Source organism: Leucoraja erinacea, chromosome 1 (assembly GCF_028641065.1).
Source record: "Leucoraja erinacea ecotype New England chromosome 1, Leri_hhj_1, whole genome shotgun sequence".
Taxonomy (NCBI): Eukaryota; Metazoa; Chordata; class Chondrichthyes; order Rajiformes; family Rajidae; genus Leucoraja; species Leucoraja erinaceus.
The window spans coordinates 71,743,460-71,769,156 of NC_073377.1; the positions used below are offsets into that span (position 1 = coordinate 71,743,460).

Consider the following 25,697-nt stretch of genomic DNA (forward strand, 5'->3'; position numbering starts at 1 on the left):
GGATCAAGTCAAAAGATGCCTCACGAGTCTTTTAATAAGTCCAGTGCTAAAATTGTGGGCTAGAAACATAGAAAATAGGTGCAGGAGTAGGCCATTCGGCCCTTCGAGCCTGCACCACCATTCAATATGATCATGGCTGATCATATTAATGAATAGCACAAATTCCTTGTATGTATAAATACTTGGCCAATAACATTTTTATTATTATTTTTTTTTTTAAATTCAACTTCGCAATGCAGAACTTGTGATCATACAGGGCCCTTGGTTAATGCGTTAGTTCCAGTTACAGAGGAACAACGGTAGCATTCAGGTATCAAAGATACTGCAGAGAATAGTGAGGAAAATGATATATGATGTCGACAATCTGAATGTAAAGGAAAGTTGGAGAAATTTGAGCTTTTAAGTACAGAAGGACAGTTTCTGAAAGGCAACCTAATGCCTGCTGGGTCCGTTCATTAAAGTCCTATGGGAGTTTGGGAGGGAGCATGTGGGGCAGTGAAGGCCAAAACTTTCCTCCTGGGGTCTGTAGCCCCACTTAAAATGCAACTGTGGTTTTGATTTGTTGTGCATATTGATTTGTTCACATTAAAGATAAGGGCTCCTCTGCCTGAAGGTTCAGATGCAAAGTAGTTTGAAGCTGAGTGGATAAGTATCCTCGTTATTTTTAAACAGAACACAGCTTGGTGTCCACCTGGTGGTTAGACTGGCTCAGCAGATAATGTTGCTGCCCCCAGTTCCAGGGATCTGGATTTCATAACAGATAGGAGCAGAATTAGGTCATTCAGCCCATCAAGTCTACTCCGCCATTCAATCGAGGCCAATCCATCTTTCTCTCTTAACCCCATTCTCCTGCCTCCCTCCCCCCCCCGCCACACCCCACCCATTACCCGACACCCGTATTAATCATTGTCTTAAAAATATCCATTGACTTGGCCTCTACAGCCTTCCATGGCAATGAATTCCAGATTCTTCATCCATGACTAAATTAATATCACCTCATCTCCTTCCTAAAGAAACTTTGTTTAATTCTGAGGCAATGACCTCTGGTCCTAGACTCTCCCACAAATGGAAACATTCAGTTCAGTTTAGTTTATTGTCACGCGTACCGAGGTACAGTGAAAAGCATTTGTTGCGTGCTATCCAGTCAGCAAAAAGACAATACATGATTACAATCGAGCCATTTACAGTGTATAGATACATGATAAGGGGATAAGTGCAAGGTAAAGCCAGCAAGGTCCGACCAAGGATAGTCCAAGGGTCACCAAAGAGTAGATAATAGTTCAGCACTGCTCTTTGGTTGTGGTAGGATGATTCAGTTGTCTGATAATAGCTGGGAAGAAACTGTCCCTGAATCTGGTGGTGTGCGTTTTCACACTTCTATATCTTTTGCCTGATGGGAGAGGGGAAAAGAGAAGAGTGTCCTGGTGCAACTCATCCTTGATTTATGCTGCTTGCCTTGCCGAGGCAGCATGAGGTGTAAATTGAGTTAAAAGAAGGGAGGTTGGTTTGTGTGATGGTCTGGGCTGTGTCCACAATTTGCTGCAATTTCTTGCTGTCTTGGATGGAGCTTTTCCTAAACCAAGCTGTGATGCATCCTGATAAAATGCTTTCTATAGTGCATCTGTAGTAGTTGATGAGAGTTGTAGGGGACATGCCAAGCTTCCTTGGCCTTCCTTAGAAGTTGAGGCATTGGTGTGCTTGCTTGGTTGTTGCTTCAATATGTATGGTCCAGAAGAAATTGTTGGTGATATTGAGCCCTAGGAATTTGACGTTTTTGACCATCTCTACTTCGGCACTGTCAATGCACCGTACCGCTTCACTTCCTGATGTCGATCACTATCTCCTTTGTCTTGCTGACATTGGCAGGTTATTGTCTTGACACCAGGACACGAGGTTTTCGATCTCCTTCCTATACTCCAACTCATCATTATTTGATACCCAGCCCACAATGTTAGTGTCCTCTGCGAATCTGAAAATTGAATTAGATTTGTAAATGCACTGCACAGTCGTGGGTGTACCACGAGTAAAGAAGGGGGCTGAGAATGCATCCTTACGGAGCCCCCGTGTAGAGGATTATCGTAGAGGATGATTTGTCCCCTATCCTTACTGATTGGAGTCTGGTGGTCCGGAAGTCAAGGATCCAGTTGCAGAGATGAGTGCTGACACCATCCCGCTTGTTAGGTGATAAGCTTAGATGGTATGATGTAATAAAGGCAGAGCTGTAGTCTATGAATAGGTCTGATATAGGTGCCTCCCTTATCCCCGTGTTCTAGGGATGTGCAGGGCTAAGGTGATGGCATCGTCCGTGGACCTGTTGTGGTAGTAGGCAAACTGCAGTTGGTCAATGCCACAAGGTAGACTGGATTTAATGCATTCCATACCTACCGTTTCAAGACATCCTCTCCACATCAACTCTATCCAGGCCTTTTTACTATTCAGTACTTTTCAATGAGGTCCCTCCTCCATCCAGACTTTGAAGTCTGTCTGCACAAGGATTTGCTTGTTCTCCTCTAACTGTGAGTGGGCTTCCTCTGGGTGTTCTGGTTTTCCCCAACATCCCAAAGAGATGCTAATAGATTAATTGGCTACCATGATTTACCCTTTAATGTAAGGGTATAGCAACAAAAAAAGGCAAAGAGAAAGAAGAGAGAATAAGTTGCATAATACAAGCAAATAAAGGGAAAATAGGCAAATGAGATAGCTCCCCTAGGAAGTTGGCATGGATGAAAATGGCCAAGTAATCTCCTGTGTCATTATAATTATATAATGTTCGTATCTCAACTGTAATTCTTTAACATTACACTAATATTACAATGAAATCCCAGTTCTGCCCGACATAATTTCACCCACATAATTATTATTATGTGTCTTATTAGTTTGGCACTTTGGACAGCTGAACATTTCTCACAGCAGTTCACAGTGAGGAAGAAAAGCCCAAGTAGAGGTAAGGAGTGGTGGGGTGTTTCAGTAAGCAACTTTGAAGGAAGAGAGATCTGTGATGATAAAGCACCAGAAGACAGGAGTACATTCATTCTCTACTGTGAGGCAGAAAGACCAGGCAAGGAAAGGATAAAGAGAGCACCCATACCAGAACCTTTGACTGACAATCAAAGAGCACTGTGGACAAACAATTTTAAATATCCTTAAAAAGTTTCCTTCTATTTCTGCTACATGGCGGCATGTGAGCTGAGATTCTAATTAATGGGTCCACCATAAACCCAATCCCAGTGCAGACAGGGGCTAAACATTGGTGTGATATAGCCCTATCCTTTTCTCAATCTTTCTCACTACAATATTGCATCTGATCTCCAACAATATTCTCACAGGAGTGAAATTAATCAAATGGCATTTATGTTCGCTCAAGAGAGAGTTAGATAGAGCTCTAGGGGCTAGTGAAGTCAAGGGATATGGGGAGTAGGCAGGCACGGGTTATTGATAGGGGACGATCAGCCATGGTCACAATGAATGGCGGTGCTGGCTCAAAGGGCCGAATGGCTTCCTCCTGCACCTATTTTCTATGTTTCTATGTAACATCACCTGCACTCCAGGACCAAGACCATTCCAACCTTAGTCACTGAGCTCCAAGTCAGCAACATCTCCTTCATGAGCCCAAACCAGGGAACCAGCTTTAACTGTAACATCTGCAAAACAAAGGCCCTTTACCAAGTTGCCCTCACTGTATAACATTAACTCACAAAGGTAAAGCTCCACGATGCAACCTGGAAAACAGAATACTTTGCAAGGGCAGGTATTGGTATTGAAATTAGCTATAACTTCCTGCAACACAGAGCACAACTTTTGACTGCAGTGTTTGAAGATGAAGATCGGAAACGCCAGTACAAAGCTTATGATCTGCTGAGCAGCAGTACACCCTCTTGTACCCTTCAGAGACATGGACAATTCACAGCAGGTACCTCAAACTGCTGGAGAGGTAGAACTAATGCAGTCTTTGCAGAACTATCCAAATCCACTTGGAGGATAAGCAAACCAATGTTTTCAAGACCAGCACGAAAACTCTAATCACACACATTTGGTTCCAGCAGGTGGGTTCATTGGTGACATGTTAATACTGGAAACCAATACTTCAACCCCATAACTCATCATAACAAGAGATCACCAGAAGATAGATACAAAAAGCTGGAGTAACTCGGTGGGACAAGCAGCATCTCTGGAGAGAAGGAATGGATAGCGTTTTGGGTCGAGATTTCTTCATCAGAAGAAATTGGTTAAGGATGTTGTCAAAGCTCCTAGAAAAAACATGACATCCCACCAGTCATGGGCATACCTGGCCCAAGATTGCTCGCTCAAAGTAGTGAGGAAGCAGTCGGAATGGCGTTGAGAACCTCGAGTCTCATCATTGAGGACACTTACATGGCAAAAGGGGCACACCACCTAGCTAATCACTCACCCACCCATTTGCCAAGCACCTCCAGTCTCACCTGTGGCAGAGTCTGCAAACCCCACAATGGCTTCATCAGCCTGTTCCGAACCTGCAGAACAGCAAATCATCCCGGATCCAGAGGGACCATCTAAAAAAAGAACCAACAAAGGAATCTCAGACTATTACGGGTTAAAAAAAAAAAAACGTTGCAATTAGATGATACTGCAGATTTTTTCTCATTGTCAAGTAACTAGAGATCTAATGGTAGATCATCATTTTATTGTACCCAAGGCCTTTATCACAATTCATTTCTGACCAATTTTCAAATGGTAAAGGACGTGGAAAACATTGATTTAAAAACTGTAAATAACATATACGTGTGTCATGGCTGTCAATAAACTCCCAATGCCTTTGGTTTGAGAATACCTTGATATTGTGTGTCAGTTAAGGGTACTGGGCAAAGGCCCACCTGTTAGGTTGAGAATAGAGCACAATAAACATCTCAAATGTTCTGCTTATTGCCCTTGTCATTCCCAACAATTAGAAATCTGGATAAACTTGCAGAATCACAGATAATTACATATTTTGTGCAGAAATTAGAGTTGAAATAAAACTATTTACGTTAAACCCAAATCCTAGTTCTCAATCTGTTACCTTGCAGGTTACAGCTCCTCAAAAGTTTATCCAGATACAATTTCAATATGATGCAAGTTTATGCCTCGATTGCTCATTCAGTAGAAGGCTCAGGAGTTCAACAATGTTTCCTCAGTTCCCTGCTAAACATTGTACAACATATCAATAACCAAGCCTCATGGTTATAGATATCTCAGTCAAGGGAAACAGGTCCTTTTTGTTCAAGCTGTCTAGACCTCCCAGAAGTTTATACATCTCATTTAAATTCCTCCTGTTTGCATTGTGCCAAATGTCTTCAGGCAGTTGGCTTTCAGTTTTTCCAACTATCTATCTTTTTAATTCATTAACAATTCTACTTAACACAAGATGTCACTAAAAGGCTGATGCTATGCCCATATGACCCTTGTGCACAAAGGTTATAGCTTAATTTTTGGATCCCTTTCAAATTTTTTTTAGTTTCCTTTTCTTTTAACCCTTTTGAAACGTTTCATTTTTTTACATTTATGAAGAAATTATGCCCGAATTTAATGGGAAAAATTGTTATGCAAATTTGTAAACAATTTGCAGTTATTTAAAATGTGGGTATCCCCAAAGTGGTGAATTGCTGATATTTTGTGTTAAGATTTACCCATTTTCAGCTATATTAATAAAACTTTACCAGATCAAAACTCTTTTAATATAACGTTAATTCAAACCAAAATGTTGCAAAATATAAGTACAGTAGGACGAGCTCACAAAGCAAGTCATTTACCCTGTGACGACATAACTCTAATTTTAGTGCCATGCTTTTAGAATTAGTGTTAAAGTATGTCAAACATTACACATAACATAATGTGCTTTTAAAATTGTGTAATTGTGCAACCATGGCATTTTATGCACATAATTCTGCTCACAATATATCTGTAATTTATTCAATTAATATGTGAAAGAAACACATTGTAGATACAGTGCTTTTAAGCCAACTACATCTCAGTACAGGTGTGTTTTCCATGCTTTTTGATCTCACCTTGCTGATTAATGGCATCATCATACCGACTGTTTTCTGTCACCTCTTCCTTCAGTTCACTTATCACCTGATCTGAATCCAACACATCTCCCGTTTTATCCTGTTGATGTGTCGTCGATTTTGATCCCTGTTTTGTGTAAAAACATATATTCATCTTAGAACAAAGTGTTAAATGGTATCAGATAAAACTGTCATCTGCATGAGCTTAACAAAAAAGCTAAACACATTATGGGCTTAGTCTGGTGATACAGCCCAACCCAATTCTTACAAACTGCTTCAATACTTAGATCTCATAGCTGCTAGAAAACTCTGATTTAACATTATTACAAAACAATTGTAATTAAGCAACAACTTGTAAATATTTAAAACACAATATTTTTGGCATTATGATGGATTAAAGAAAAGCTTACTTCTTGTTTAAACTGCTCCTGGGGGCTGTTATTTGAAGCTTCACTCTTGGGTAATAGGCAGGCTTCGGCCGACGTCATTATTTTGGATTCAACTGCGTCCCTTATGTCCAACTCAGCATTGTCTGATAGAGCAATGTGTACAATCGAAATTTCCAGGTCCCTCTGAGGATCATCTTCATATTTTGCAATGAAATATAAGACAATACAGTGAAATAAACAAATATTTCCTGAAGGAACACAGAATCAGCAGCAAGGTATTCCTTTACTGCAGTTTTTAGTTAAGGCTTCACTTTCAGTTTAGTGTGAACTGTCCTCAATGAATCTTTCCCCAGCCCACAGCCTGACCTATTTTAGGATAAAGGATTTCCCAGGTGGAATAGTATGAATATTATTATTGGGCAGCATTAACAGCAATCAAAGTGAACTTTATAACACAGACTTTTTGTCTCTTGTACATCAGGACGGTACCTGGGATAGAAACGCAAAAATGTTTACAGCTGAAAACTGATGCAAGAAGTGGGAGGAACATGAGAAACAAATAAAAAGGAGATAAGGGACAAAAGTGCATCAGATATCATTTCCTGATCACACCAATATTAAAATTGGCTACTTTCCTCATAGTGATAATCCCAGTAATGAATTTCCAGAATCTTTCTGATGATAGCTCACGGGACAAGTCTTCCCACATCAGCTATTGGTCTCTTTTTAGGCTCCAACAGGGGCTAGTTGTTAGTGTACTGGGAGACTGAGGTGCCATCAGTGGCAGAGGCATGCAACTGTGTTCTGGGCAGGTTTGCAGGCTTCAAGCCACATTGCTCTGGGGAGCAGGGGAGAGGGGAGTATGGTGATTGGTAGAGTGGTGGGTGCCTGGAATGTGCTGCCAGGGACGGTGGTGGGAGCAGATATGATAATGCGTTTGAAGAGGCTTTTAGATAAGTATATGAATATGAAGAGACTGGATCACATGTAGGCAGAAGTGACTATAGAGTCAGAGTCATAGAGTGACACAGTGTGAACAAAGGCCCTTCGGCCCAAATTGCTCACATGTCCCAGCCACACTAGTCCCACCTGCCAGCATTTGGTCAATATAATAATAATAATACATTTTATTTATGGGCGCCTTTCAAGAGTCTCAAGGACACCTTACAAAAATTTAGCAGGTAGAGGAAAAACATGTAAGGGGAATGAAATAAATAGTTGAGACATGACTAGTACACAAAGTAAAGACAGAATACAATTCAAAACGCAATATGAAGCATTTAATGCACAGGTGCCCAGCCCCGTTCCAACTACAGGGGAACCTGGGTTGCGGATGAGGGAGTGGTCCTGGGGCCCTTGCAGGAGAGTGGGGTTGTTTGTGGGGCTCAGCTCCAGTCCAGGGGGGTGACCGGAGACGAGGTGAAGAGAAGGGTCTTGAGGCGGGACTGCAAAGATGGTCCAACTCCAGGGACACGGAATTGCAAGGATCAGTGGGGTGGGGGAGGCAGAGCTTCCAGAGCCTGGGAGCTGCCCTGGAGAAGGTTCTGTCCCCAAAACTGCGGAGGTTGGACTTCAATCTCCCTCCAATCCTGTCATATCCATATACCTGATGGTCTAATAGATTAGTTCAATTTAGTATCCTATTTGTCACAGACATCATGGGCCCAAGGGCCAGTTCCTGGATTGTGCTGTTTTACTTTTTATTAGGCATGGGGAATTTAAAAAAAAATAAAAAAATGGTGTAACTGACAAGATAGATATTCCAAAACATTTTCATCCAACATATTTACAGAACTTTGTCTTCATGCACATTGAGGTGTTTATCAATCAATGGTGCTATTTTAAATGCCATTCGGTTTCCCACTAGTAGATCCACTCTGAATAGAAAGTCACTGAAAAGTTCTGTGGTATGACAAAGCTGAGTGTTAGCCTCATTTAAAAAAAATCAAATGACGAGTGCACTGCCCTCACCTGTATTTATTATGGACTCTTCCTTTTGCTCATTGCAGAAGGATTTCAATTCAGAGTCATCCTTGGTGTTTGCCTGTTGAGTGGTAGTAATGACAATTGTCATCTCAGCTTGCTCCTCCTGTTAGGGGAAGAAGCCACGATTCAACATCAAACATCTGAAGATTCACAACGAGATTTACTTAAGAAGAAAAAAAAAAATATGTAGGAGCGATTTATGTTTAGGCTACCTACTGTTGGCATATTATAATATTTTGTCTAGATAAATCGTGCAGTATTATTTTGTGCACTTAGGGGCGGTCATTAGATGCACAGAGGGGCGTATATATATGGGCATAGTGGACAGGGAGGGGGCAGACCAGGCACAGGGGGTTGAGGGCATACAGTTCTCACCAGACCATGGAGAACAGCTAGCTACAACTTGTATGCAGAATAAGGAAAACCTGGTACGTTCATCTCTTTATTTGTACAACTACTTCAATAAAGAACCACTGGAAATAACGACTGGAAAATCTGTTCTATTTGGTCTGCGTAAGATCACTCCTACTTACTTGTAATGGCAAAGGAAAGTTGGACACAGGAGGAGTCGGAAATTTGCCATAACATAATATTTTTTACAATCATAAATATTGTAACTCAGAATAGTTGTAAATACAACTTTCAAGAATAATATCTTTGTTCAGTCATATGGTAAGTATTGGCAATGCAATAGCACCCTGGCATGAGAACCTGGTTAGTGAATGGAATTGGTGAACATACCTTATCTGTATTTTCAGTTTGTGGATTATTGATGGCAGAGGAAGCAAGCTGCTCAAGTCGGGATACACGGTTGCTGTTATCTTCCTGTAACTGTAGTGGGGAATCCACTCTTGCCACACCTTCAAACATCTGCGATCGGGTGAGCAATGGGGACAATCCTGGAGATGTGGACTCATTCTCTTCCACTCTGGTAAATGTTGGGCTTGTCTCTCCATTTATTCTTACCTTTCCATTTTTCTGCATTAATATTCATGCATATAAGAAAACAATTCAGATCAGACATTGACTTCATAGTTATAGACAAAAATAAAGTTTGTAAAATGTCATCATGGTAGAAAATAACATTCACAACTGCCAGTTACACAGAATATAATTGAGAAATTTATACATCCATTTTTTCTTTGAGCTACCTATATATAAAAGGCCAAACATTTGTAGGTTAACACATTTTTTAAATCTAATAGTGTCTCTATAAGAGCAAATATATTGAAATTTGAATACTGCTGGATGCACGGATTTGGAGTATTGCAAACAGTTCGGGTTGAGATCGAATTAGTAGTTTACGATTTAGCAGAAGTTCAAAGCCAAAAACAGCAGATGCTGGGAATTTGAAATAAAAGAGAAACGCTGCTTTACTTCTAGAAAGCAGCCTGATTTGCTAGTATTTTCAACATTTCCTATATACTTTGGCTTATGCTCTCCATCAATGAACACACTAACAACAGTGTTCCCCACTTGCAGCCAGCATCTTTAAACCCACACAGGTCATGAAGATGCAGCCAAAAGTGGTCCAACTTGGCACACATATAACTAATCAGTTATACACAGCTGAAAGAGGGTAGCTGGTATTGGCTCTTTTTAAATAACTGACCTTATGCAGGAGAGGAACTAACATCTGAACAGCGTTGGTACATTAAAACAAAGATCCAAGATTATTCTATCAACAGTTCCTTACCTTAAATGATTTCAGCACTGTCTGCGAATCTTTTGGTTGTGAATAAGGCTTTGGAGTCAACATAGGCACTGCCTTGGAGGCAACAGTTTTGGTTGGGGATGTGACCATTGCAGTAAAGTTAGCCTGCGGTTGGCTGCTGGGAATTATCACTGTTTCAACAGTGGCTGTATATTTTTGGATTGGCAAGGACTGCTGTCGTAAGTACTTCTGTGAATTAGGTTCCCTTGTAGGCGAGCATGAAGAATCTGAATCCACTGACTGACTTCTCTCCAGGAATTTTGGCATCTCCAGGTTTTCAAGAAACGCTTCACTGATCATAAATCTCTGTGAATACTTCTTCAAAATTTCTTCAGCTTCTTCTGGCGTCCTTGCTTTTTTATATGCTTCTTGGAGTTCTTTTTCTCTGGATTCCCTGAGATTCAAAAGTACAGCCAAAAGTCAGGAACAGTTTTTAGGTATCAAATGAAACAGATCAGCTCCTCAATCGTACATTTCAGCCAAAGCCAGTCAGCTGAAATTGCAGTCAGTTTGGACTCTATGCAGCAATGTTACAAAATTGAGATTTTAAAAATCAAGTCTGCAATTTATCCCATCAGATAAAGCACAAAAATAAGTTTAATTTGACACCTAATTCTCTTTCATATCTTCAGTATTAAAAACGTTATGGCCATTTTCATACTCGGAAATTAGCATCTTGTTCCCTATTGATTTTCCATTGACTTTACACAAAAGCTGTGATCGAGGACAGTGAAATGGCTATAACTTTCTTAAAAATTAAGAGAACTGAAAGAAATTTTCAGTTATTGTAGATTGAAGCATTCTGAAACAAATATGAAACAATCTTTTTTTTAAAGAAGGAACTGCAGATGCTGGAAAATCCAAGGTACCCAAAAAAGCTGGAGAAACTCAACGGGTGAAGCAGCATCTATGGAGCGAAGGAAATAGGCAACGTTTCGGGCCGAAACCCTTCTTCAGACGTGGGTTTCAGCCCGAAACGTTGCCTATTTCCTTCGCTCCATAGATGCTGCTGCACCCGCTGAGTTTCTCCAGCTTTTTTGTGTACCTATGAAACAATCTTACTTGGATGACCTGAAATTAAAGCATATAATTAGTTAGTTACCCAATTGCAGCTATTTCCAAACTTCAATTACTAGATCTAAACATCTATCCATTTCTTAAGAAAAGATTAACATTTTTAAATAGCCTGAGTGTCCAAATAACATTCACAAAGAATTCACAATAAAACATGATTTTTAAATCTCATTTACATTAATTTATAGGCCAAATGGAAGGAATTTAGTGTTCAATTGCTGTAAATTAATGGCCATTTAAATCAGCTTTCGAGTGGGATCCTGTGGAACTCTGTGGAACGCGCTGGTTTGGAACGTTCCCATTGCGGTAGATTTGTACCCCATATGCCCAGAAAAATACTGCGGGATTTAATGGGGCACCAAATTAGCTACTCACAACATAAAACTTTGTATAAAGGGATCTTAAGAAGCCCTTTTTAATGTAAAAATAAACAACCTACCTTCCGTTGTCCCCTGTATGAGATCCGTCCCGTTGTCGGCGGTCGCGGGTTTAGAGGATAATTTTTAACCTACTACAACAATTAAATTAACCAATTATGTTTAAAAATAGCTGCAGCAAATGAACCTCGCAGCGATTTTTCGTCAGCAACTAAGTTGGCTGAACAACCTCGATTTGAATAGCCGAGAGAAAATCGCGTTTTAAACCCGCCCCCCTCTCAACGGCGCCAAAATCCCGCACAGGGGCTGGGACAGATCTGCAGACCCGCTGAAGGTAGGTTTTGCAACATACCTGCTCTATGTCCTGTTTTCATCTCTTTTATTTAACTATGAATCTTAACAAGAAATTTCCTCTCATTATCTAGCAACAATTTAAAAAAAAGTTGCAGTTACCGTAACAGGAAAATGACAGCTTGAGATTACAGTGCGGGAATCGATTTAGTCATTGAGTCACAGCAACAAAGCAGGCCCTTCAGCCCATCAGGACCACTCCAACCACCGATTTACAGTAATCCTACATTAATCCCATGTTTTATGCTCTTCACATTATTACCAACCACCCATCCTCAAATCTTAAACTCAGTTTCACACCAGGAGCAATTTACAGTGGCCATGTCTATGATTAAAGTGCACTGAAAAATGAATCTGGCAATGGGGTTAGGTTAGAGTTAAAAAACAGGGCCATGGGATAAAATATTGCTGCACATATTTAAGGGGGAACTCTAGAGGCACTAACATTATAAACAGAGTTTGATGTGGACAACTTTTAGATAGGGAAGTTCAAACAAGGGAATGATTCAGAAGGGACACAACTGGCCTTTAACCATTGTAAACCTTATCTGGAATGAACTTCAGTGTAATGGTATCAAAAATAAATGGATAGGCATATGGATGACAGGAATGGATGGCTTATGAGTGCAGGCAGGTGGGACTATTGGATATCACTGCAAGGGCCGAAACTTTTTAAATTTTTTTTTTTAGTGTTTTTTTAATGGTATCACTTTTTAATATTTCTTTGTGTGTTTTGTGTGGGGGGTGGTGTGGAGGGGTGAGGGGGAAACCGTTTTGGTCGCCTCCACGGAGAGGCGACTTGTATGTATATGTATATATATATATATATATATATATATATATACACACACACACACATATATATATATATATATATACATATACACATATATATATATATATATACATATATACACACATATATACATACATATATACATACATATACATAAATTTAAATTCCATTTCGAATATTTTTGGAGGACCAGAAAACCAAGAAGCAAGAGTTACTCCAGGGAGCTACTCCAGAGAATGATTCTGCGTTGGTTTTCAGCGGTCGCGGCGAGTGGACAGCAATGGCGGCCAGATCTCCCACCATGCAAAGGGAGGGAGAAAGTGGCCGAGGCTGACCAGTTACAGTGTCAGTGCACCTGTGCAGGGCGGCACATGCGCACAACCACGGCCGATGATGCGCTGGCCAAAGATCCTCGCTATAGGATCTTTGGTGCTGCCCGTGGTTGTGCGCACGTGTAAGGCGGCCGGCCGTGCCGGCAGATGAGGAGCGGGCGGAGACACGAGTCACGGACATGGATAGCGGGAGGAGACGGAGAGAGAGAGAGAAAGATAGAGAGAGAGAGAGAGAGAGAAATATAGAGAGGGGGCCCGCTCAGGTGTCCCGGGTGCTTGCCAAGCCGGGCAAAATGGCATGGCTTTTAGGTTGCCCCGTGGGACTGTGGGTTGCCATTGACAACCGGGCAACCGCTAATTTCTAGCCCTGCATACACTGTAAATGGCTCGACTGTAGTCATGTATTGTCTTTCTGCTGACTGGTGAGCATGCAACAAAAGCTTTTCACTGTACCTCAGTACACGTGACAATAAACTAAACTGAGAAACAAGGTGATATCATATGTAACAAAAGTCCTAAGATGCAAAAACTGATGAAGACTTAACAACTAATGGTTTGTATGAAGCAGCTTAAAGAACAGCTGTCTTTGTGTAGAAGGTAAGGAGGCAAGGAAATAGGCAATCCTTTGAGGCCAATGGATAACAAGAATACAGGAAGTACTTTCAATTTCCTCTCCTCTTTCACATCACTCACCACTATAAACCAGAGTGGAAGAGAGATGGGGACAACTCTTCTTTGTAAGGCAAAGAAGTGTGGAGTATGGGAAGAGGCATTCTATTGGTCCTGAGCCCTGGTTCTCCTGTAAACAGATTCACTTTCCCACTTTTTAAAATCGGAAAGTGAATATGTGTACAGGAGAACCAGGGATCATGACAAATAGAATGTCTCTTGCCATACCCCACACTTCCACTTTGCCTTACACTGATGCTTTAAGGATTAATCCTCCCTCCCTGTGTACATGAATGGACCTCCCAGATTGGACCAGGTCTAGGATCAGAAAAATCATACCTCCCTCCTTGTACCCAGAATAATCTTCCAACCCTCCACCTGTCTGAGACATCAGAAGCCCTGGCAACCACATCCTCCTAGTGTCTGTTCACATTGCCATGGACCCAGATGTAGGCTACTTGCCTGCAGCTGACCTATGGCTTCTCCAAAAACATTGTCTGCTCAACAAGGAGGCCAGACTGCCAACAAGACTAGAAGTGTGCTTGTAAAGCAAGCCAAGCCGTGTGTAGTCAAAACTGAACACCAAGCAGAGAAATCCAGGTGTCCTGATCAAAATTCTTCTCTGCTACTGTTGACCACATGCTCGACACACCTGACCCAGTTGAGAGTATATTGGGCAAAATGGTCTCACAATGAATGACAAAAGCATCGGTTTATACCAAAATTGCAGCCAAACATACTTTTCTTCCACAATTTCTTTGTAGGTTTTAATGCTCTTCCGTCTCTCTGACAAACTGCGTTCCCCACTCATTATTTTTTCCACGATATCTCGCTCCTCCTTCCGTTTGATCAAGTCCTGAGATGCACTTCTCCGCCTACTCTTCCAGCGAGCCAAATCCTGCAAAGAAAAAAAACACATTCTTCTTCATGGAGTAATGTCTGGAATTTAAGATCCATCGTTTATGGCAGAAACAAAATCAGTTGTTTTTACACTGAACTTTTCTATTTTAAAAAAAACGACGAGGCTCTTTGCAAGGCCATTTTATATTGAGTTGGAAATCTGTCTGTTCTGGGAAAAGTATGTTAAATTGGTGCTGCAAAGATTCTGCTGCAGTTTCATTTAAAATAAACCACCCCGAGCATTATAAATCTATTCCTCCGAAGGTCCAAGGTATCACAGAGAGGAGGGAAAAATCAGGTAGATCATTAAACACGGGGGTGAATGAACAGAGGAAGGACTGCAGTTGGAGGAGTGGTGGCAAATTATAGAAAATGGTGACTAAAGTTATGAGAGAAAGGGAGATGGGAGCATTAGTGGTTGGGCAATGAGATGGAGCAATATTGATGGTCAGCATTTTGGAGACTGAGCAGGATTAGTGGTCATCCAATGGTGGTAAAGGCTACGATGATTAAATAACACAGGTAGAATGCCAGCAGGGTTTTGCTTAAAAATTATGTCAATGGTTTGATTGAACAGCTGAAACTAGAATTAATAGTGTTACAAATTAGGCAGGGGATGCAGGTGATGGGAGTTTATTTGGTACCACAATGGAGAGGAGTGAACAGAAGGAAAATACTGACATATAAATGCAAGTGAGAGCAGTGCCTCAACTTGGAACACTGTACATGCAACAATAGAGTACCATTGAACCATTGTACTAATGGTAACATGTTCCTTTGAAATGCCTTTTTCCCACTAATTTGGCAGAGATAATAACCCACTTAAAATTTCAGCGTGGTTCTCAAAGAATTCAGCAATCAATGCACAAAATATCAAGGGCAAGAATATGCTGCCAACAATGTGCCTCCCGAGTTCACCAGTGTCCTACAAATCAAGTGGGTACTACTTTAAGACATTATTTTTAACAATCTGCCAAGACACTGACAGATCGCATCGATAACTTTCAAAGGATGAGGGTAATTATGATGGGGTTCAGCAGCTCCTGCTCTTGTCTTTGCATGCTGAATGGTGACCAACAACTGCAGGGTAGGTGATAACAGCTTTAGCAGGTGATGGTCGATGCAGATGGAATATCATGGCAAAGGATAGACTCAAAATGCTGAAGTAACTCAGGGGGACAGAAATGGGTGACACTTCACATCATGGCAAAGGGTTTCCTTTAGAGCTTACATCTTGCCATTTGTCCTGGTCTTCACGCAGTCGACTGTGAATTTTGTGTAGTTCCTCATGGCGTGCTTTACTATGGGGCTGTGTTGGACCATCATCTTCTGTTCTCATGTCATTCATACTGACGCTCCTGCAGAGCAATTTAAAGAAAGTGCAAGAACGTAGTTACTTTTCACAATTAGTGTGTAATAATTACTGTACATTCATCTTCCACAAGGGGGTGCCAGAAATAAAATTGTATTCAGCTTATTCTCAAGAGTAATATTCATTTCACCCATGGGGAAAATTTAATGTGTAAAGCCGCAGTACAAAACTTCCAGAACCATCCATCATAATGACAGGTTCAGTGTCCCTATTCGGCATTCCAGGGTTCAAATCCAAGTAGAATTTTTAAACAATTTATTTGGATCTACAATTTAATTCACAAGACCAATCGGAAATAGCCATTCAGACTGTCAAGGCTTGCTGCAATCAGGAAACATTCCTCAAAGACCACGACACATAGTTTGGGATTTTGTAAACCATCACTTGAGTACTGAGCCAAACTGCACATTCTGTCCTGAAGTTAGAATGTTTTCAATTCACGTTCCCAAGATGAAAAACTGAGAGGTTGTTGTATATAAAATCATGATTAAGCTATAAAGTTTACATTCTTGGGATTCAGAATTTATTATTACAACTGAAATATTTTATGGTGAAAAATTTGAAATTGTGGCATGGGATCCCATTCAGAACTTGGACTATCTCGAGGGATACTCCTGGAAAGGAATTACATCCGAATCAAAAGAACAATCCTCAAACCAGCCGTATAAATTTATCCCTGACCTGACTTCTCTGATGTTTTCAGTTAAAAACAGATGGGTAATATTTTAATGCTCAAAGCATTCTTCCCATTATGTGGTGTGATTTATGATCTGGGAGGAGATGTCCAACTGGAAAACTGCAAGTTGGTTTGGCCTCAATTCATTCACAAAGGTTAAAACAACAAAAGGAATTGATCAAGCATAACTTTTTGTGCTGAATCTGTTAAAAGGAAATTAAATGTTGCAAGCCAAGCAATATAGTAGAATTTGAAACAACAACAAAAATAAGCCAAAGAGTGTCAATGGGTACCCAAGAGACAAGTTTATTTTCATGCAATCCACAAAACCTGTGCAATGTTTAACAGAACACAGCTATCAAGCGAGCCAACACGGAATCAGCAACAACTTCCAATCTGAATGAAACCTGCTGCACACAACATATGGAGTAACTAAGGAAGGAAGCATTATCATTTCAAGTAGCTCAGAGTACATAGCATGCATGCCATACATCAGACAAGTGATAGCAATTATAATTTGTACCCACACAATGTGATATCAACAGTATGGCAAATGGATTTGCATTTGTGGCAAGAATGGGATTGTCAGAAATTCACTGATTAATATTCATTTAATTTATGTTAAAGTTAAGCAGCTGTGTGAAATATGAGAGTCAACATACATTACAAATTGTGCAGTTGCTATGCAGTCATAGAGCATAAAAACAGGCCCTTCAGCCTAAATCGTCCATGCTGACCAAGATGCCTCATTTCCCCAGGTTTGGCTTATATCCCTTCAACCCTTTCCTATCCATGTACTTGTCAACATGTATTTTAAATGTTGTTATTGTGCCTATTTCAACTACCTCATATGCAGCTTGTTCCACATATCCACCTCCTGCTATGTGATAAATCTGCCCCTCAGGTTCCTATTAAATATTTCCCCTCTCACCTAAACATATGTTCTCTTGTTTTTGATTCTCCTGGTAAAAAAAGTTATGTGCATTCATGGTACTTATTGCCCTCATTATATAATGCACAACTGTCTGATGAAGGGACTCGATCCAAAACGGCCCCCATTTATTCTCTCCAGAGTTGCTGCCTGTCCTGTTAAATTACTCCAGCATTCTGTGTCTGCCTTTCCTGGCAGTCACCCAACTACTTTCTGCCTGTATTGCAAGTGTGACAATCCCATCATAACTCCTAACTGTAAATGTCCCACCAGCATGCGATAGCATGCGTCTAGCGCAACCAAACATGGTCGCTTGAGGCGTACGGCCTTGCGGGGCCAGTCCCACTTCGATCGGCAGAGGTGTATGGAGTTGTGCGGGGCTGCTCCAAAAATCTTGCACTGTTCGAAAATTCCGCGCGACAACGGCCTGTTGGCCCGCAGCCGCATTGAGGCCGTACGCAGCGTCTCGACGGGCGTACACAGCGTCTTGACGTCGTTCGTAGCGTCTTGAGGTCGTACGCCGCATCTTGATGGCGTACGCCTAGCGCGTGCCGTTGCGTGATGACGTCACCGCCCGACGCCGTGCGACGTCCTAATTCAGTCGGCCCGCCTCCTGCCGAGCTGATTGGTGAGTATGATGTCGGGACCAGCCCCGCACAACTCCATACGCCTCCGCGGTTCTAATTGGGACCGGCCCCGCGCGGCCGTATGCCTCAAACGACCACGCCCTCTCAGGATCGCATATGCCATAACCTTCCAGAGCCGTTTATCAAGTGGAATCTATCAAAGACATTGCTGAAGTCCATATATACTACCCTTATCAATCTTCTTGGTTACTTCTTCAAAAAAAAAAACACAATCAAATTCATGAGATACAGTCTATCATGCACAAAACAATGCTGACAATCCCTAATCAACCTATCTTTCCATGTGTGTGTGTGTGTATAGCTTATCCCTCCAAATCTTCTCCAGTAACTTTCATACAACAGATATTATGCTTACTGAGTTGTAGGTTTTACTGAATCATAGGCTTTACTTTGTCAGTCATATTTTAAGTAGTCCAAGCACTGAAATATAGGATACCTAAAGCTAATATCCTCAACAACCCTGATAGCTGACAGGTTTTTTCATAAGTCTACTCTTCCTGATCATCCACAATCTCATTCATTTTCGTTCTTCACTAACTTGCTTTACTTGGGAAGACAATAATGTGTAAATAACACAATTAAAAAAGCTTATTATTTGAACTTCATTGAATTCTCTTTCTGATTTTCCCAGTTATGATTTCATTCTCACTCACTCTCGGGTCAGGTCGGGGGGAGTTCCCCCCGCCACGGGTACCATGTAATCCCGTGCTACCCTCTCCATGGTCAAATAGTCGGCGACTAAACCGTCTCCCCCACCTGGTTTGCCAGGTGAGGAGGGAGCTGTGGACCCCCAGCAGGACCAAAAGCAAGACCTGTCAAAGGGCGGATGAGCTCCTAGTGAACCAACGGCCATCCACACTTCAGTAGATCACTGTTGTACACTGTTGCACCGTGCCCTTTGATGTTTTCAATGATGATGATGATGATGATTCGTTTATAGGTTGTAATTTTAATTGGTTAAATCTTCAAAGGGGCTAGTGGAATCAAGGGATATGGGGAGAAGACAGGCACGGGTTATTGATTGGGGACGATCAGCCATAATCACAATGAATGGCTCGAAGGGCCAAATGGCCTCCTCCTGCACCTATTTTCTATGTTTCTATGTTTCAAACATAAATTCACAATATCTGTAGATCATCATCATCATCATCATCATAGGAAGCTAGTCTTGACAATAAGATAATGTTATAAAGTGTTAGCCTGATTGTTCTCAATGGATCCTTCAATCTACACATGGTTTATGCAACTTCCTCCAATACCACTGGCAATTTAAGATTTTCTCCTGCACTAAACACTGTGGCCACTTCATCAACCCACCTCATCAATTTCATCAAACGTACATTATTTTGCAGTTGAAACCCAATGAGTCCTTGCTTACAGCAAAACATGCAGGTGCTGTCAGGGGATCATGTATTTCATTTGCTTTGATTTTAGGTCAACAAAATTTTAAAGAGCAATTTCATAACATCCGTATAATAATCTATATTTCTTTGTTTGACTGTTTCCATCTATTTTTCTTCGAGCTAAAAATGAAGTAAATTTTTTTTTTACTGGATAATGCATGCCATTTAGCAACAATGAATTACAGTACTTGCATACGGACGCACGTACAGTTTTTGACTATCTCGACTATACCACATCCCAATACTAGTAGGACAGATTCTCCAGCATCACTCTCAAATCTTATTACAGTTCAATGTGCCTATTGGAAGGCTATTGGCACTTCACCCACATCCCAAGATATTTCCAATAAGATGCCTTTTATATTCATCGATTTTACCCACTCCCTCACCTCTGCCCTGGGTCCCAAACATTCTCCTCCAGCAACTGTAACTGCAACTGTAATTTGTACTAGTACAGCATTCTGCATTCACGAATGACTTCTTCGCTTTGGGCGACACCAGAATGGGTGATCGTTGCAAGGTACCTCTCTTCAGACTCGTGCATTACTCTGACATTTCTGGTCACCCGCCCGTTTAATTCTCCGTCCCAACTTAATCTGCTTACATAGCTGCAATGAACTGGGGCATTCATGAACTATTTTTCAGACCATGTAGATCGCAGCCTTCCAGATCAACACCGAGTTCAGCGCAGATAGACACGAAATGCTGGAGCAGCTCAGCGGGACAGGCAGCATCTCTGGAGAAAAGGAATGGGTGAAGTTTCGGCCGAGACCCTTCTTCAGACCACGACCCGAAACGCCACCAATTCCTTCTCTCCAGAGATGCTGTCTGTCCCGCTGAGTTACTCCAGCCTTTTGTGTCTATCTTTGGTTTAAACCAGCATCTGCAGACTGCAGTCCTTTCCTACACACCGAGTCCAGCGTAGTCGGCAGTAATTCCGCTATTCTGATTCACTTTACCGCTAGACGCATCTTCATTTGGAAGACTACCTGGATCCAATGCTCACGCGGGTCTACTGTGTGCAACTCTTATCGTTTCCACAACGTTTAACAGGAGTAGCTTTACTGGGCCAGATGTTGCCCAGATGTCGCCGAGCCGATGCTCCGGCCCTGCCCTGCCCTGCACCTGCACCTCCCCCCGCCGGCCACTCGCCTGCTGCCCCGGTTACCGGGCGGCCCGGGGTAGCGCCGGGCGGTGGGCGAGGCTCGGCCGAGCACTCCCCGCCCCCGGAGACGCGCCCTCCTCTTCTCTCCTCTCCTCCCCCCCCCCCCCCCCCCCCCCCCCCCCCCCCCCCCCCTACAACGGACGTAAAGTTCGCTAAAAACATGTAAAACTTGAAAATTGTTAACGCAAAGCAAGCATAATTAAACAAAGTAACTCCCATTTACCTCCTCACGCCCAGTACACGGACAATCAGTCAGTCAGTCAGTCTGCCACTTCTCAGCTTGACAACGCATGCTGGTAAGTCCAGGACTTTCTCACTTCTCCCGGTCCCAGGCTGGACGTTTGTGATTTCTTTTTAAACTACAAGCTATTTTTTTTGGCGTCTTGCTATTTGCTCTCATTACATCACGTGGTGAAGTCAAAAGGAGATTCAAAGACTCTCTTTCAACATCTCTTAAGACTTTCAACATTGACATGCATCACTGACACACAACTGCTGAGTGCCGACATCAAGCACAGGATCGCTCTGTTTGGTGGACCCACAAACAAAGTGGCCCTTGCTCGTTTCAGGACGGTAGAATGAAGGAAGCAAAGAAAAAGGGAGAATCTCTACGTCCAACAGCCAGAGGATGCCAGTGCATCTCTACACCTCTGTCACCTGTGCGCAAGGAACGTTCAAGCCCAGATTGGTCCAACTACCAATTCTGTAAATATGGCAACACTTTGGATATCACGGTCTTAGGTGAGAATGAACCACAAGCAACAACAACATAAAGTAATGCAGCAGGGAATGACCCATTTTGGCCCATTGTGTCCAGTACCGACATTATGCACCATTCAACACTAGTCCCATTTCCCAGCACTTGACCCTGAGTTTCCCAGGCCATACGATTGCAAGCTCGTCCAAATACACTTAGAAATTATCTGCCTACATCAGCCTGTTCAAGCAGTGAGTTCCTGATTTGAACCACCCTTTGGCTAAATAAAATTACACAAATTGTCTCCAAATCTCCTACAGGTAACCTTGAAATTATATCTTCTATTAAAGTTTCATACTATCTACCCTATCTATGCCCCTCAAAATTGGAAATTGGAATTTCTACCCTATCTATGCCCCTCAAAATTGAGGTGCAACAGCCATGTCAGCACTTCTTCTTCTTGCGTATGGCATGCACCGCCTAAAGTTGTACGACAACTTTTTTTTTTTTTTCCAATTCAACTTTATTGTCATTGCACAGATACAAGTATAGGTACACCGAAATGCAGTTTAGCGTCTGGTCATAGTCATAGTGCAAGATAGGAAAAAAAAATACAGACAAATACAGAACAAGCATACATTAGAGTAAGAAGAGTAGTGGTTAACAATGTGGATGGAGAGACCAAAGATATCTAGCGACGGGACTCCGAGTTCAGCAATGTAAGTGTGTTGTTGAAAAAGCTGTTCCTCATCCTGCTAGTTCGAGACCTGAGGCTCCTGTACCGCCACCCTGATGGGAGGAGGGCAAACAGTCCATGGTTGGGGTGGGAGGGGTCCTTGATGATCTTCCTGGCCCGTCTCAGACACCGTTTTTGGGGGAGGGCATCCATGGCAGGGAGCGGGGCACCGATGATGTGCTGAGCAGTTTTCACCACCCGTTGTAGTGCCTTCCTATCCACTGCGGTGCAGCTGCTGTACCATACCGTGAAGCAGGTGGTCAGGATGCTTTCGATGGTACAGTGGTAAAAGTTGGTCAGGATCTGGGGGGACAGGTGAGCTTTCTTGAGCTTCCTCAGGAAGTAAAGGCGCTGCTGCGCCTTTTTGATCAGTTTGGTGGTATTGTTCTATTTGATCTTATTTGATTGTGCACGCCGGGTTGATTGCATTCGTCAAAACAGGGCGGACCATGTGAAGGTTGCAATCTCCAACCCCCACCATGTCAGCACAATGACATCAAATTAAACTAATCCCGTCTGTTTGCACGTGGTCTGCATCTCTATATTCTCATGCCTGTTCACGTGTCTTGCAAAAATCTTAAGAATTGCTTTTGTTCCACAAGGATGTTACTGGGACTGGAGAGACTGACAGGGCCCCCCCCCCCCCCAGTGTAGGAGGCTGAGAGGTAATCTTATAGCGGTGTCTAAAATATAATTCTACCACTTACTCTGGCAATATTTTCTAGGCTACTATCACTCATTAAAAATAACTTGCTTCGCAATTCGCCCTTAAATTTCTCCACTTGCCTTAAACCTTTGGCCTCTAGTGTTCGATATTGCCAACATAGATAAAAGATATTGACTGCCTATGCAGTCATAATTACCATAAAAAGAGGGCCTTGCTTCTTTTGGGAGCCATTTGCAATGTCGTTTGTACTTAGTCTGATCTCCGTGGCAAGGATTTCCTGGTGACAAATTTTCAAAACTACGTGCGCTTTATACCCAGGTGGTCATGTGGTGCGGCGCTCAAATGACGCGCAAATGGCGCGCCGACGGCGTACGGGCAGTGCATGGTTCCGGACGTTGACGCACGGTGATGCATATTAAATTAGCATTGGCAATGTTTGTGCGTCACCGTGCATAACCGCGCTATACATACGCTGTCAGTACATCAGCGTAAAGCATCAGTACGTCAGCGTGCGCAAGGGATACGTCACGCGGGTGGCGCGCGCGGATTTTGAGCGCGTCAATGGGGCGCTCCAAAATCCTGGGGCGCTGCGCGTTACCGCGCGTCACTGCATACGCCACCACGCCTGACCACACGCATGTCACGCGTGAGTCATGATGCGCCACCCAATTTTTAGGATGCCACGTAAATGACGTCCGTGGGACAGGCCCTTTAGATTCTGACTACTCAGAGAAATCAACCTAGGTTTGTCCAACCTCTCCTTACATGCCAATATAGGCAACACACTCTAATACACTCCAATATAGGCAACATGCTGGTGAACTTCTTCTGCACCCTCACAAATGCCTCAACATCATTCCAATAGTGTGACAACTGCACATGATATCTCCATTCCTTTATTAGTTGAGATCCATCATAGGGTTTGAATAGATTAATTTCAAAAGTCCCGGAACATAATTAATCATTCATCCTATAATTTTTCATCTATGCCAAGGTTTATTTTAAGGAATCTTTATCACGCTGCCTGCTCTTATTTTGAGAGAATTTTTTTGTTGACTTAGTGAAAATGTACATGCAGTTTAAAAATCTGTAATAGTAACCTCAAATTCTTCTATTCCTGTTTGGCATTTCTGCTAAATAATCTATTGGCAATCTTGCACACTGTTACATTTTATCACCGACTGTTTATTATAAGATTTGTAAAGTCATATTAGGCATTTTAATAGGGGGCCCGATGAAAGCACTTTGTGGGATACTTTGACTGGAATGAACCAAGAAAGATTTTGTCAAGAAAAATAAGACGGAGATACAATTTATTTTGTATTCCTATTATCTTAGTTTCTTTTGATGTAACGTCATATTCACTTCCAATAATATGAAAACAAATTGCAACAAATGGTATTCCAGATCACACTGATCTGAGCTAAACAGTTATTCTTCCCGAGTGTCACTTTTTCGTTTAGCTGTATTGTGATTTAAAACTTTGTCATTGTATTCGCTCTTGAGCTGATCCATTCTTCTTAGTGAATTCACATTGTGCTTTGCATATTTTCATCGAAACATAGATAAAGACTAGACTAAGTGGGACCCATTGGGTCCCAGCATCACACAGGAGGGCTGGTCATCCAACGCAATATTCCACCTCTCCACCAATTCTAATATTGGTGGCCAGTTGGGGGGGGGGGGGGGGGGGGGGGCTTTCTGGAGCACTAGTACGGGTGTTGTGGGCTGAAGGGACTGGTTTCCAGAGGGCTAGTATGCAAATTGTACGCCAAATGGATTCTTGGGCTGGCGTCTCAGTCAATCAAGCCTGTTGTGCTGGCAACTCAATCACTCACGGCTGGTGGGCTGGTAGTTGACTCATGGCTAATCGTTGAAATTCTATTTCAAGCAGGGTGCAAGGCCACCAAATTCAAGTGCAGTTTCTTACCACTTCGAGCAGGGTGCAAGGCCACCAAATTCAAGTGCAGTTTCATACCATTTGAAGTACGGTGCAAAGCCACTAAAGACAGCGAGTCGTGACTTCTCCCTCCTCCATCTTGCAGATACTGAGCCACACCCACATTTCCGGGTTTTATAACGCCTCCCCTCCCCCACCGGAAAAGGTGTGGCTTTCATGGAGTGATTGACAGGAGAGAGATTCTCAAGATTTAAAAAAAAACTAATAACACTTTTATTTTTCATTGATGGGAAGAATTCTCTGCACCTGCTCAGCGGAGGGGGGCTGAGTAAGATGGCCAAAAATCACAGCCGTAAGTGGTAGCGTTTTATCTAAAATCAATATACAGTGCAAACAGGAAGTGCATTTACAGTAGTGCCTTTCAACTTCAAGCCAATGCACCCAAGCCACCATTTGCAGTAATAGTGCCTTTTAACTTCAAGCCATTGCATCCAATCCACCATTTGCAGTAAGTAGTGCCTTTCAACTTCAAACCACACCCAAGCCACCATTAGCAGCAAGAGGTGCCTTTCAACTTCAAGTCAAAGCTCCCAAGCCACCATTTGCAGTAAGCAAGCGGTATCCGGTAGGCGGCGCGACTCTTGTCAGCAGCGGCCTCTGCAGCCCGTCCGCGTTTTTATTATTTTTTGTCTATGTTTCTATGTAGATTTTGTTATTTTTTGTTGGGGTGTGTGTGTGGGGGGGGTGGGGTGGGGTGGGGAGGGAGGGGGTAACTTTTAATCTCTCCCTGCACGGGAGACCCGACCTTTTCTGTCGGGTCTCCATTGTTGTTGGGGCTGCAACGAGGAGCGGCCTCCAACAGGAGAAGACCGGGGACTCTGGTGCCGACGTCTCA

General features: G+C 42.4%; 1 protein-coding gene across 8 annotated transcripts in view; it reads right to left on the reverse strand.

The window, feature by feature from the left end:
- Positions 1 to 25,697, reverse strand: part of limch1a (LIM and calponin homology domains 1a) — a 341,909-nt gene that overhangs the window by 41,806 nt on the left and 274,406 nt on the right. For all 8 annotated transcript variants that reach the window (XM_055637033.1, XM_055637023.1, XM_055637013.1 and 5 more), the window contains 8 exons: positions 15,840 to 15,966; positions 14,449 to 14,606; positions 10,092 to 10,503; positions 9,137 to 9,373; positions 8,381 to 8,498; positions 6,431 to 6,603; positions 6,021 to 6,147; positions 4,440 to 4,529 (listed from right to left, as the gene is read on the reverse strand). In XM_055637033.1, coding sequence (XP_055493008.1) covers positions 4,440 to 4,529; positions 6,021 to 6,147; positions 6,431 to 6,603; positions 8,381 to 8,498; positions 9,137 to 9,373; positions 10,092 to 10,503; positions 14,449 to 14,606; positions 15,840 to 15,966 — 1,442 coding nt within the window. The remainder of the gene's footprint in view (positions 1 to 4,439; positions 4,530 to 6,020; positions 6,148 to 6,430; positions 6,604 to 8,380; positions 8,499 to 9,136; positions 9,374 to 10,091; positions 10,504 to 14,448; positions 14,607 to 15,839; positions 15,967 to 25,697) is intronic.